Consider the following 10,428-nt stretch of genomic DNA (forward strand, 5'->3'; position numbering starts at 1 on the left):
GGGGTCTGCAGATCGCTTTATATATTTTTGTCGCGGTATTTGTACTAATTCCTTTGTCTTTGTATGTTAGTGATCGAAAGTGTTTTGTTCTTTTTGTCGTTTCTGTTCTGGTATGTAACGGTATATTTTTAAGAATACAATATACTTTTGTTAGTTGTTATTTTCGAGATCTATTGCCAATATAAATACTTGTAAAAAATTACAAATTGCATGTACAAGGTGTTCCAACGATAAAGTAAAGGAAGTTTAAGCTTAACCGGTACTACTTGTTTCAAAATTATCATCGTCATATTGTAAAGGTACCAAACGCGCATATTTTAAAAATATTTATATTTATACAGAAAAGTTGCAGCGGAGCACACAATTTTTTTTTTAAATGGAACACCCTATATTTCATTTTATTTTTGAATTGATATGTAAATTCCAATTACTATTTGTTTATAAAATATGAACGAAAATTGGTTAGTTTTTTAGTTATTCGGCTTTAACGCTGAAAATTCTCATTTTCATACTGTTGACAAAGCGAAAATTTTCCCCTGGTCTTTAGACACAACTTTGTAAAATTTGACGAGAGAAAGGACTAATACTATATTATTAATGTTTGGCTTGCAAAATAATTGTATTTGAAACTATAGGGCTATATTTCCAAGCTCAAAAATCTCAGTTATTTTTATGGCATACCCCGGATATTGTTAGTGTTATTCAGGATGGGGATGAGAAAAAAAGAAATTCGCTCAACTTGACTAATGATAATGATTGTATAAGTATTTATTGAGAGTACTTAACACATTTTTTTCCTAAAATTGTGAATTATTATACATAATTTTTTTTTTTTATGTGAATTATTAGAAATATATCTGTTTCATTTTGTATTACAAAATTATATTTTCCAATAGGGGATTTGTGTATAAAAAATACAATTTTAGTTTTAGCAATTTAAGATTTAAGCACGTTAGGACTTGAAAAAATAACAGCCAGCAGAGAAACTCTCAACAAGCAACATATTGGGAACTTTGTGAAACATATCGAGTATACGTTTTGGAAACATCTGATAAATGTATAAGACAAATGTTTCAAAATGGTGTTGTTTCTGTTCATTTTCATAGAAACATTTCATAAACCTAACATGGTAAAGTTTTAAGAAACGTGTATGAAACATTCTAGTGATTCTAGCAAAAGCACCTTCTTGGCACCAGAACTACTTCAGCCACGATTGAAGTGTTTTTTTTTCTGAAATTGCTTTATTTTTATTGCTCTTTAAGAGAAAGTTAAAAAGAACGCGAAACTCGCTCATACATAAAGTACACCTCGTTAGGTTTCTTAGCGTAATCAGCGTGTTTAAATGAGTTAAGATGCATCAGTATGCAACAAAGTAAAAATCACTAAAAATTCAAGTATTTCAAAACCACCTATAAAAGTTACAGCTATAAGAGAAACATAGACCGAATAGTCAGAAATTGAACTCATATAGTCTAACCCTTACTTGTGCGACTTATCAGCAAATGAAACCAAAAACGTTTATGTTTTTATCATGGATGAATACATAGTTACCTTTGGCACATAAACCATATAAACATAAACTCACAGTGAAACGGTTTAATAGGTAGGTATTCAAACAAATTTAAAAGACAACTTACGGCTTGTTGTGACAATTGACTGTTTGATGACGGAAGGTTAGTTTCCACACTAGTTCTACACCCTGTTGCCAAATATCTTATCGGTTGTGCAATATATTTTGTATCGTTTGGAGGTAAATTAAAATTCGTACAATTATTACGTTTAATGTATTTACTTTGAGTTTTATTAATTTTAAAAAATCAAGCACCTGTTTTTTATTTATTATTATATCTCGCTTCAGAAAGATTGACTTGGGTATGGCAGTGTAAATAAATAATTGATTTGCATAAACTTTCGTTAATTTTTAATCGAATTTTCGCACTCAACTGTATTTGGTTTAAAGCTAACAAATTTTTTAAATTAAAGACAAACATTTATCACAAAAAATATTTATTGGGTTATTTAAAACACTTCAACTATTCCGTTTTGTTTTACGAATTTCACATATCACAGCCTTCACCACGAAATTTTAAATTTATCACTTCCCCATGTTCATCTTTATTTGATCTAGGCAATAATTTGACTGCTCGATGGATTCCGTATTTTCATAGCTGGTACCTAAAACAAAATCTTATTTATTACAGTATCACCAAGACTTCAGTAAACAACCCTTTGGTGAAACAGTTGACGTTTCCGAATTATTTCTAACTCTATCGTATTTAATAGGAATATTTAAAATATATAAATTTAACATCATAGCTACCTAATCTTCTTCCTTCTTTGCAAGATCGTTCGGCTTCGCCATAGACTCCTTTTTGCAATAAAATGAGACCCAAGTTTGCATGAACCACACCTAAATGCGACTTATCTTCCAGCTGATTACCGATTAATACAGCTTCTTTTAAGAACTTTTCTGCACTGTTATAATCTTCTGCTCGAAAACTCGTTATTCCTAGATCGTTTAGAAGTAACATGCTTTTCTCGCTATTTATTCCTGTGAAGAAAATTGCATATTAATAACAATTTGTTACATTTTTTACCAAATTTAATTATTCCTAATCAATGCATGCCTTTGGTTTCATTGCAAACTTTGTAGGCTTCATTTAAATGTATAATAGCTTTGGACATATCGTCATTGTCTAGCCAATATTGGGCATACCAATCGTTGATAACACCATACAAAAGTTTCGCATCTTCATTGTCGTTTCTATGGCTTTCAATCTTTTCTAAACACCAACGATATCCCAAGTCAGCCCGTTCCTTATTGGCTTTCAGCTGACATATTCGCGCTAGTTTCAAGCTAATGTGAATTACCTGCAAGTATCTGTTGTCGGTATAAATATTAAAGAACTATATTTTTTTTATAAAACCATGCCTATTTACATTCTTCAGTTAAATAATTTAAAGAGTATTACCCTTATATCATCTTCAGGTGTTCCGCTACTCAAAAGCATCTGCAAAACGCTAACGAACAGTTTTTCAGCTTTATCTAACTCGCAACTATTAAAAGCCAGGTTGGCCATTAAATCATAACAGTATAATACGCCTTGTTCATTCTGTTGTTGCTGGGCAATTCTACAATTTTAAATAAACACCGATTATGGCATGTCTAAGATGATACGAGAATAGAGTGTGTTCACACAAAATCCGATCGCATTAATTTTTAAAATATCTTATAAACCATTTCAGTTAGAGCAGTTCTTTTCCCCACTGGATTGAGAATTCAAAAATTCACTACCAAGTTGGCGAGGATCAAAAGGATAAACTTTAAGTTTACATTCGTTTTCTTAGATTCTAATAAAGCCGCATTATTTTGAATAAGTAATCCAAAATTCAAGAGGGCTATTTTTGCGTGAACTGACAACACCCCTTTTTTCTTCATTTACTACAAGAAACACCATTTAATTTATTCATACCTTAAAGCGAGATGTAGCATTTGTTCAGCTTTATTAAACTCTTCACGTTGGGTACATAAAATCGCTCGTTTCAAAGTCATGATAAGTTCAGATTCTTTCTCGTCGTCGTCCTTCTGGAAGCCGAGCCAGGTTAAAATGCTTAGCGCAACGGTAATACTAACTGAACCAAAGGTATTATTAGGGCTTTTCCTTGTTTTGGGTCTCAAAAACGATTGATTGTATAACCTCATTTTCTGAATCACAAAACCTTTCAATGCCACTTTATGCACTAACGGGTAAAAAATCCGTCTAGTTTTTGGAACGCTACACAAAATTTTTCCAATTTTAAACATGTTTAAAACGTTTTATAAACGGTGATGTTTAGAAACTGTAAATATAGGTCAAGTCAAAAATGTAAATGTCAAATAACGTTTGACAACGCTCCAACGATAAAAAACTCATTCATTGGCAACATTGCAAGTGGTCTGTGTGAATTACATGTAATATATATACAGGGTGTTGAGTGACACAAACGAAACTGAACGCATTCCTTTGGTAAGAGTTATAAAACTATTAATTTTCATGTTTCAAATGTATCTATGCCTGCTGGTACGTGCAAAAATCGTAAAAAGTTAGTTTCCAAAATATCCCATCTATTCGGCTGCAGAAGTTTTTCTATAAAGTGTCGAGTTTTATGAAGTACTAAATCTAAGTTGAAAGCTAAAAATTTAAAATATTTATTGTTTAATTAATAAAAACACGGCTGTAGAATTGCTTTTTCGATTTACAAAAAACGTGTCTGATATTTATTTTCTTGGAGTTTCCGTGTAAAAATATTTGCTAATGTTATAAAACAGGGTTTTTCCAAATGTATTTTCAGATAAATATCTGATGCATATACAAAAACTTAAAATCGAGCATTAAAAAAATAATAGTTATTATAAAGAATATTGAAACGAAATCTGGTGATTTTTTCAGACCTAAATAAGTCTATCGAATCTACCAATACAAAAATGAAATTTATTAATTTTGTGATAACATCTTCGAATACTTGAGCACAATTTCTGGTGCTTTGAGAGCTATACGTACAATACATTTTTGTGATTTACTTAAATGCTGTTTTCATCAGACTATAAAGGATTTCAGTCCCGCTCAAATAATCGCTTGATTGCATACGGATCTCCACTCAAAACATTAGAAACCCTATTTTATTTACATTGAGACAAAAGGTGCTGTTTGTGCGCATTCAATCATTTCCCCAGCTTGATTATGAATACCTACTTAGCATAGATATTCAAATTCAAATTGAAGTTCAAAGTTTATTCAAATGACGAGTTTACAATTTATAAATTAACAACAGTCTATCCAATAACCAATATTATACCAAAAGCTAATCAATCCAAAAATCTGTAGCACCTAGGTGTGTCCACCTGTATGTGCATGACTGTACAAAAGAAAATATATATAAATAATATATTTCCACAATAATCTGACGCAGATCCAACGTAGGTACAGCTTATAGCAATGTATAAAAATGTTCACTTGAAGTGAACTTAAGCAACTGAATGACGAGAATATTTTCAAGTGGATTTAATGATATATAAGTTGAATGATAAAAATGTTTTAGAAATTACTTTGTACTGCGTATATTATTGTTAGTGGAGTTCTTATAACCGACAATAGAAATGAAGCTCTTAGTGGTTTTGTCCTATTTTATATGTGTAGCATTTGCTTCCTTGTCACAGGATAGTGAAAAATGGTTGAAATTTAAGGTACAAGCGCTTGAAATTAACGTAGCTTTTAAATTGTGAAAATTTCAGTAGATAAAGAAGATACGGAAAACTTGCGGGCCAATTTTCTCATAATTATTTAAATTTAGTATCTATATTACACCTGATAATGTTAATTAGATTGTTACTCAACCTGATAATATAAATTGAGAACAGTTTTGCGAAAGAAAACGCGCTGGTGATGATACAGGAGCAGAAGTAACATACATTCAATGATCATTCATCATTCATCACTAAATCTATGCTTCGGAAACGTCTTTTCTCTAATATTGGCTTTTGGTTTTTCGTCAATAGGTGTATTAAGTTCAATTCTCTTCTCACACTTTTCCACTTTTCACATTTTTGCATTGTATTGTTTTTCATCGTACTCGACCACATTTCTCCTGACAAGTTATTGTAAATAACTTCTTAAGTTTGATCGTTGCGTTGATTTTTTCTGCAGAAGTGCATAGTATCTGAAGATTCTACGCACTTCTGTAGACTTCTTGATACTTTGGTGTTAAGTAGATAGGATAAGATAGATGTCTATGTCTTCTTTCAGGTTCTTTTCAGAACAGTAACAGAAAAATCGCTTTGCTTTTTAACCTGAATATATCGACATATGTGAACCTAATCGTTTATATTAGTATTCATGCACAGGTGAACTGGCGTATGAGTTGCAATTATAAGACAATACAAGCAAATCCTAGAATTTGATAAATATTTATACGCAAGTAGATTCAGGTAATCGTGGTTGCAGCATTTGTTAAAGTGTATTTTGCTTGTTCGACCTTTTTTTATTGGAACGTATGGATGAGATTCGATTCATTTATAGCCACAATTGAAAAAAATGTTAATATTTTGGGCAAGGTTTGATGATTGTGGTTGGTGGTGATAAGTATACCTACTTATAAAAAGCAAAAGAGTTATTTGGACGTTAAAAATTTCTTGCTCTGTGAGAGCTTCCCATGAAGCATCTTGACCTTTTTGTATATTTATGGAAGAACATACTTTCAGAGACATAATCACTTGCAAACTTCCAGAACCAACATAACAAAGTGTACGAGACAGTATATGAAGAAAAGCTCCGCTTTGCAATTTTTCAAGAAAACGTTCAAATCATAGAAGAACAGAATCGTCTATATGAAGCAGGCGAGGCGACTTACCGAATGGCAGTAAATAAATTTGCGGATCTGAGCAGAGAAGAATATCTCAGCATTTTGAAGCATCAAAGCTCATCGCGGCCTCAATTGAAAGCAAAAATTCATCGGCCTTCGTTGGAGAAACCTGACCTTCCCAATGCTACAGATTGGAGGAATGAAGGGGCAGTTACACGAGTGAAAGATCAAGGTTCTTGTGGATCTTGCTGGGCCTTTTCTGTGGTAAGTAGTATAACGTCCTGAAATTGGACTGGAATGGGATTTCGTTCCCAACATGTAGTGGTGTTAACAAAACAACACAAAGCACAACATTAAACACAATATCACAAGGAAGGCTTAGACATTTAGAACAAACACGAGCTAAACTTTAAAGACGGAAATAGGTATATTGTTGGAAAGCTTGGCAGTTGACAAAAAAGTTTGTTTGCTGAAGACCGCAACAGACCAATTTCTAATATCCTTAACTTTTTTAAATTACATTCTCACATTCTTTCCATTCTTTTCCATCATTTGCTTGCAAAATTTTATTTCTTTTTTTCAAATCTTATATGTAATTTATCCTGAAATATTATCTATATGTAAAAAATATTATGCAAAAGTATGTAAAATTGTATTCTATTTTCTCGATTAGAAAAATATTTTAAAATTCTATATGCTTAATTCCATTCAAAAATCGCCAAACTGTGTTCAAATTATAACGAAAAAAATTATGTTTATGTGATCCAACTATACAATTTTTTTATTAATATTAATTAATAATTATATGAAAGAAGGGGTAAGTAAGTACGCAATTTCGGAACTTGGTAGGGTTTCCTGCATAGTTCGGTCATTAATAAACCACATATTTTCGGTTGCTGGGCTTTTTCTAACTTAGATCAGCATTCAAAATCCGCACTATTCTTGAATTTCCGGATTTGGCGTAAAAACTAAAAACATTTGCAAATTGTCCATTTATATAAAAAACGAGCATTTTGACTCTATCCAGCAGTGAGCACTTGACCTGGTTCCCTAAATATGTGCCAAAAATATCGATCGACTTTCACAATACGCATCATCTTTGAATGGTCGTCTTTTGTGCGCAAACTAGCAACTTTTTTTAATCTGATATTTATATAAAAATGTGTGCGTTTTAGGGTTTTATTTATTTGCATTTTCAAATAGGAAACAAAACTTTTTATAAAAGTGCCAATTTTAAAGCTTTACCCCGCAAGAAAAACCATATCGTTACATCATTCGGTTCTCTAAAATTGATCCAAGACCTAAGAGCGGCTTTCATGATTATTCTTAAATTTCCGCATTTTGCGCCAAAACTGACAAACTCCTTAACTTGATGTTTGTTATAAAAATGCCTATTTAAAGGCTCTATGCCTCAATGGCAACTAGAGCGTTATAGTTCTCTAAATACGAGCTAAAGACTAGCGACTTTCAAGAACGGGAATGGAAAATTTAAGACTAATTTGTATGTTGCAAACTACTTTTTGATTTTAGGTCATATTTTGAGAATCGGATGAACCGCAAAGCTCTATTTGTCACTGCGGAATAGAGCCTTTAAAGAGGAACTTTCTTGCAACAACCATCAAATTCAGGAATGTTTCTAGTTTTCACGGCTAATGCAAAAATTAAAGAAGATTAATGGTCACTTTGAAAAGCCCTCTTACTCTTCGGCTTATACTTGTAGAACCGTTTGAGGTGGAAATCTCTAGTTCTCATTGCGAGAAAGAGCTCAAAACTGCGTATTTTTTCTATAAAATAGCAACCAACATCACGCATCTATTTAGGACGGTTTCTAGTTTTTAAGCGAAATGCGGGATTTCAAAAATAATGCGAATCTTGAATGTCCTCGTCTAAGCGTTTGGCTCGTAGTTAGAGAACCAGGTGAGCTAGAAAGCTCTATTTGTCATTTCGGAATAGAGCCTCTTTAAAGGCGCTTGGACAACGCTTAAACCCTGTTCTTATAGTAGGTTGTTCTATAATAATCTAAATGCATTGACAAAGCAGTAATGCCATTTGAATGAAATGTTTCTCCCAATATCACAAGCAAAGTAGTTACAACATTTCAGAAACAAATTGTAATTAATCGCCCTGTGTTTGTGAGAATCTTCAAGTAATTTTTTAAAGTGTTACGCAGGTAAGGTTTTTGTAAGAGAACATCGATTCAATATATAAAAGTTAATTGTGAAAATTCTTGCAAAGTTTAAAATACTGCAGCCTATAAGAAACTACCAAAAACCATGTAGGTAACTAAATATCACCCAATGTCTCATCTGATTCTAGATAAAGCTATTCTAATTTTACGAATCGGCACAATAAAGAAGAGTTCGATTGATACCAGCTATAAGAGCAATTTATATTTAAGTAATTTGAAGAATCCAGACGATTCTCCCAGGTTCTTTTTTTTTTTTGTTTTTTTAATTTAACAATTTATAAATAAAAAATTTCAATATATGATAACGAAAGAATCATATACATATTGCAATTAATGAAAGATGATCATTAAACAGATCAGATTAGAAGAAAGATATGACAAGACCTTTAACATTAAATAACCGTCGTGATATTTCCAGACTGGAACTCTAGAAAGTTTCTATTACTTAAGACATAAAGAAAAAGGATTAGTGGAATTTAGCGAGCAACAGCTTTTGGATTGCGATTTGGTTAATGATGCTTGCAATGGAGGTGAAGAAGCGCCTGCTATGGAATACTTTGTCAACTATGGTAAAATTAAACAATAAAACCCTGCAACTAAATTTAGAGATTCTTGTCGTTCAGGGATCGAAAGGGAAGATGCCTATCCATACGTTGGCGCAAGAGGAACGTGCCAATACAACGAATCCGCTGTTTATGCAAAGTTGGAAAATTACATCCAAATAGAACCTGGTGATGAGGAAACTTTACTAACTGTTGTTGGTTTTCTGGGACCCACCTCTGTGGCACTCGAAGCATCTGGATTGGCCTTTTATTCACAAGGTTAGCGAACAAAAGTTTAAAAGCCATGTTTTAAAACGTTTGGAATCTTAGGAATATATACCAGTTCGCAATGCTCTCAAACCACAACCAATCACGCGGTTCTAGCCGTAGGATACGATGTGGATGAAGAAACAGGATTAGATTATTGGATCATCAAAAATTCCTGGGGCGCCGACTGGGGGGAAGACGGTTATTTCAGAATTCGAAGAGGGGAGAACGAGTGTGCCATTGCTATGGACAGCGTTTATCCATCTTTCGGCATTGAATGATTTTCTTATATCTGGAAACTACTTACTTTATGGATGATGTAACTAAATAATATGCAAGTCAGTACTATGAATTATGTGTTTCATTAAGTCTATTGGATTCGATATACAGGGGTCCCGAAAAATATTTGACCAAGAGGGAACTGCGACATTCTTTATCTCAAAAAAAAAACGATCTGAGCAAACTTTTATTAAGCAAAACATGTCTGGTTTCTCAGTTTTTCAAAAAAATGGTATTTTTGAAGTATTAGTATCGGAATCAACCCATTTTTTTGAGTTGATAATTATGCCTTTCCGACATTTCTGTTTTCCAAAGCGAAAAGACCGGACGAAAGGACGAGTAAGTCGAGTTTAACGCCAATCGGGTTTTGGCCTCCTTCGAGCCCTACGTAGGTGGGTGAGATTTCCTCAATAAGCACCCTTAAAACGCTGAAAAAACTCGGAGGAATGTAATGCAGTCTCGGGGAAATGTAATTAATGGTCAGCTGAACAGTTCTTCTGTTTTTAAAATTATTCCAATATATTCGAGATTTTCATACAACTACAACTTTTGATGAAAAAATGATTTATTACAAAAACGGTTCAAAATAGCTATAGTAACTAGATTTTGTAATGTTTTCCATAAAAGCAAATAAGTAATCTGGAATATTTCGCATACAAAGCGATGAATGGTGTTTGAACTAGTAATTCTCAGATTGAACGTTTCAAGCAAATTAATTATTCTTTATACAGATATGAGTAACGCTTGGCCCCCCTAAAAAGCAACAAAATAAAAATATGTCTTGAAAATGGTAGAAAGCAGTCGACCAGTCCT

The 10,428-nt window shown here is 32.7% G+C and overlaps 3 protein-coding genes across 4 annotated transcripts in view; 1 reads left to right on the top strand and 2 right to left on the bottom strand.

Moving 5' to 3' along the window:
- The window catches only part of LOC109540323, a 7,906-nt gene extending 6,232 nt beyond the window's left edge, over positions 1 to 1,674 (bottom strand). Inside the window, exon 1 of the mRNA XM_019908662.2 lies at positions 1,638 to 1,674. The gene's annotated coding sequence lies outside the window, so the exon portion shown is untranslated. The remainder of the gene's footprint in view (positions 1 to 1,637) is intronic.
- Positions 1,675 to 1,990: 316 nt separating this feature from the next.
- On the bottom strand, positions 1,991 to 3,916 carry LOC109540357 (tetratricopeptide repeat protein 19 homolog, mitochondrial). The gene is made up of 5 exons (XM_019908710.2): positions 3,474 to 3,916; positions 2,973 to 3,132; positions 2,628 to 2,871; positions 2,321 to 2,551; positions 1,991 to 2,175 (listed from the first exon to the last, which is right to left on the bottom strand). The coding sequence occupies exons 1-5, from the start codon at positions 3,803 to 3,805 to the stop codon at positions 2,096 to 2,098; spliced, it is 1,047 nt and encodes a 348-aa protein (XP_019764269.2). The 5' UTR covers positions 3,806 to 3,916; the 3' UTR covers positions 1,991 to 2,095.
- Positions 3,917 to 5,016: 1,100 nt separating this feature from the next.
- LOC109540344 (cysteine proteinase 2) lies at positions 5,017 to 9,688 on the top strand. Of its 2 annotated transcripts, none has more exons than XM_019908693.2 (5): positions 5,017 to 5,224; positions 6,265 to 6,603; positions 8,946 to 9,096; positions 9,151 to 9,348; positions 9,400 to 9,688. In XM_019908693.2, exons 1-5 carry the CDS (start codon positions 5,138 to 5,140, stop codon positions 9,615 to 9,617), a joined length of 993 nt encoding a protein of 330 aa, XP_019764252.2. In that variant the 5' UTR covers positions 5,017 to 5,137; the 3' UTR covers positions 9,618 to 9,688. The 2 variants fall into 2 exon arrangements, with proteins under 2 accessions (XP_019764252.2, XP_019764253.2); XM_019908694.2 differs by having other exon boundaries at positions 5,089 to 5,224; positions 6,239 to 6,603.
- Positions 9,689 to 10,428: the final 740 nt, after the last annotated feature.

This window comes from Dendroctonus ponderosae, unplaced genomic scaffold (assembly GCF_020466585.1).
Source record: "Dendroctonus ponderosae isolate FM_Combo_2020 unplaced genomic scaffold, Dpon_F_20191213v2 Dpon_F_20191213_3, whole genome shotgun sequence".
Classification (NCBI taxonomy): domain Eukaryota; kingdom Metazoa; phylum Arthropoda; class Insecta; order Coleoptera; family Curculionidae; genus Dendroctonus; species Dendroctonus ponderosae.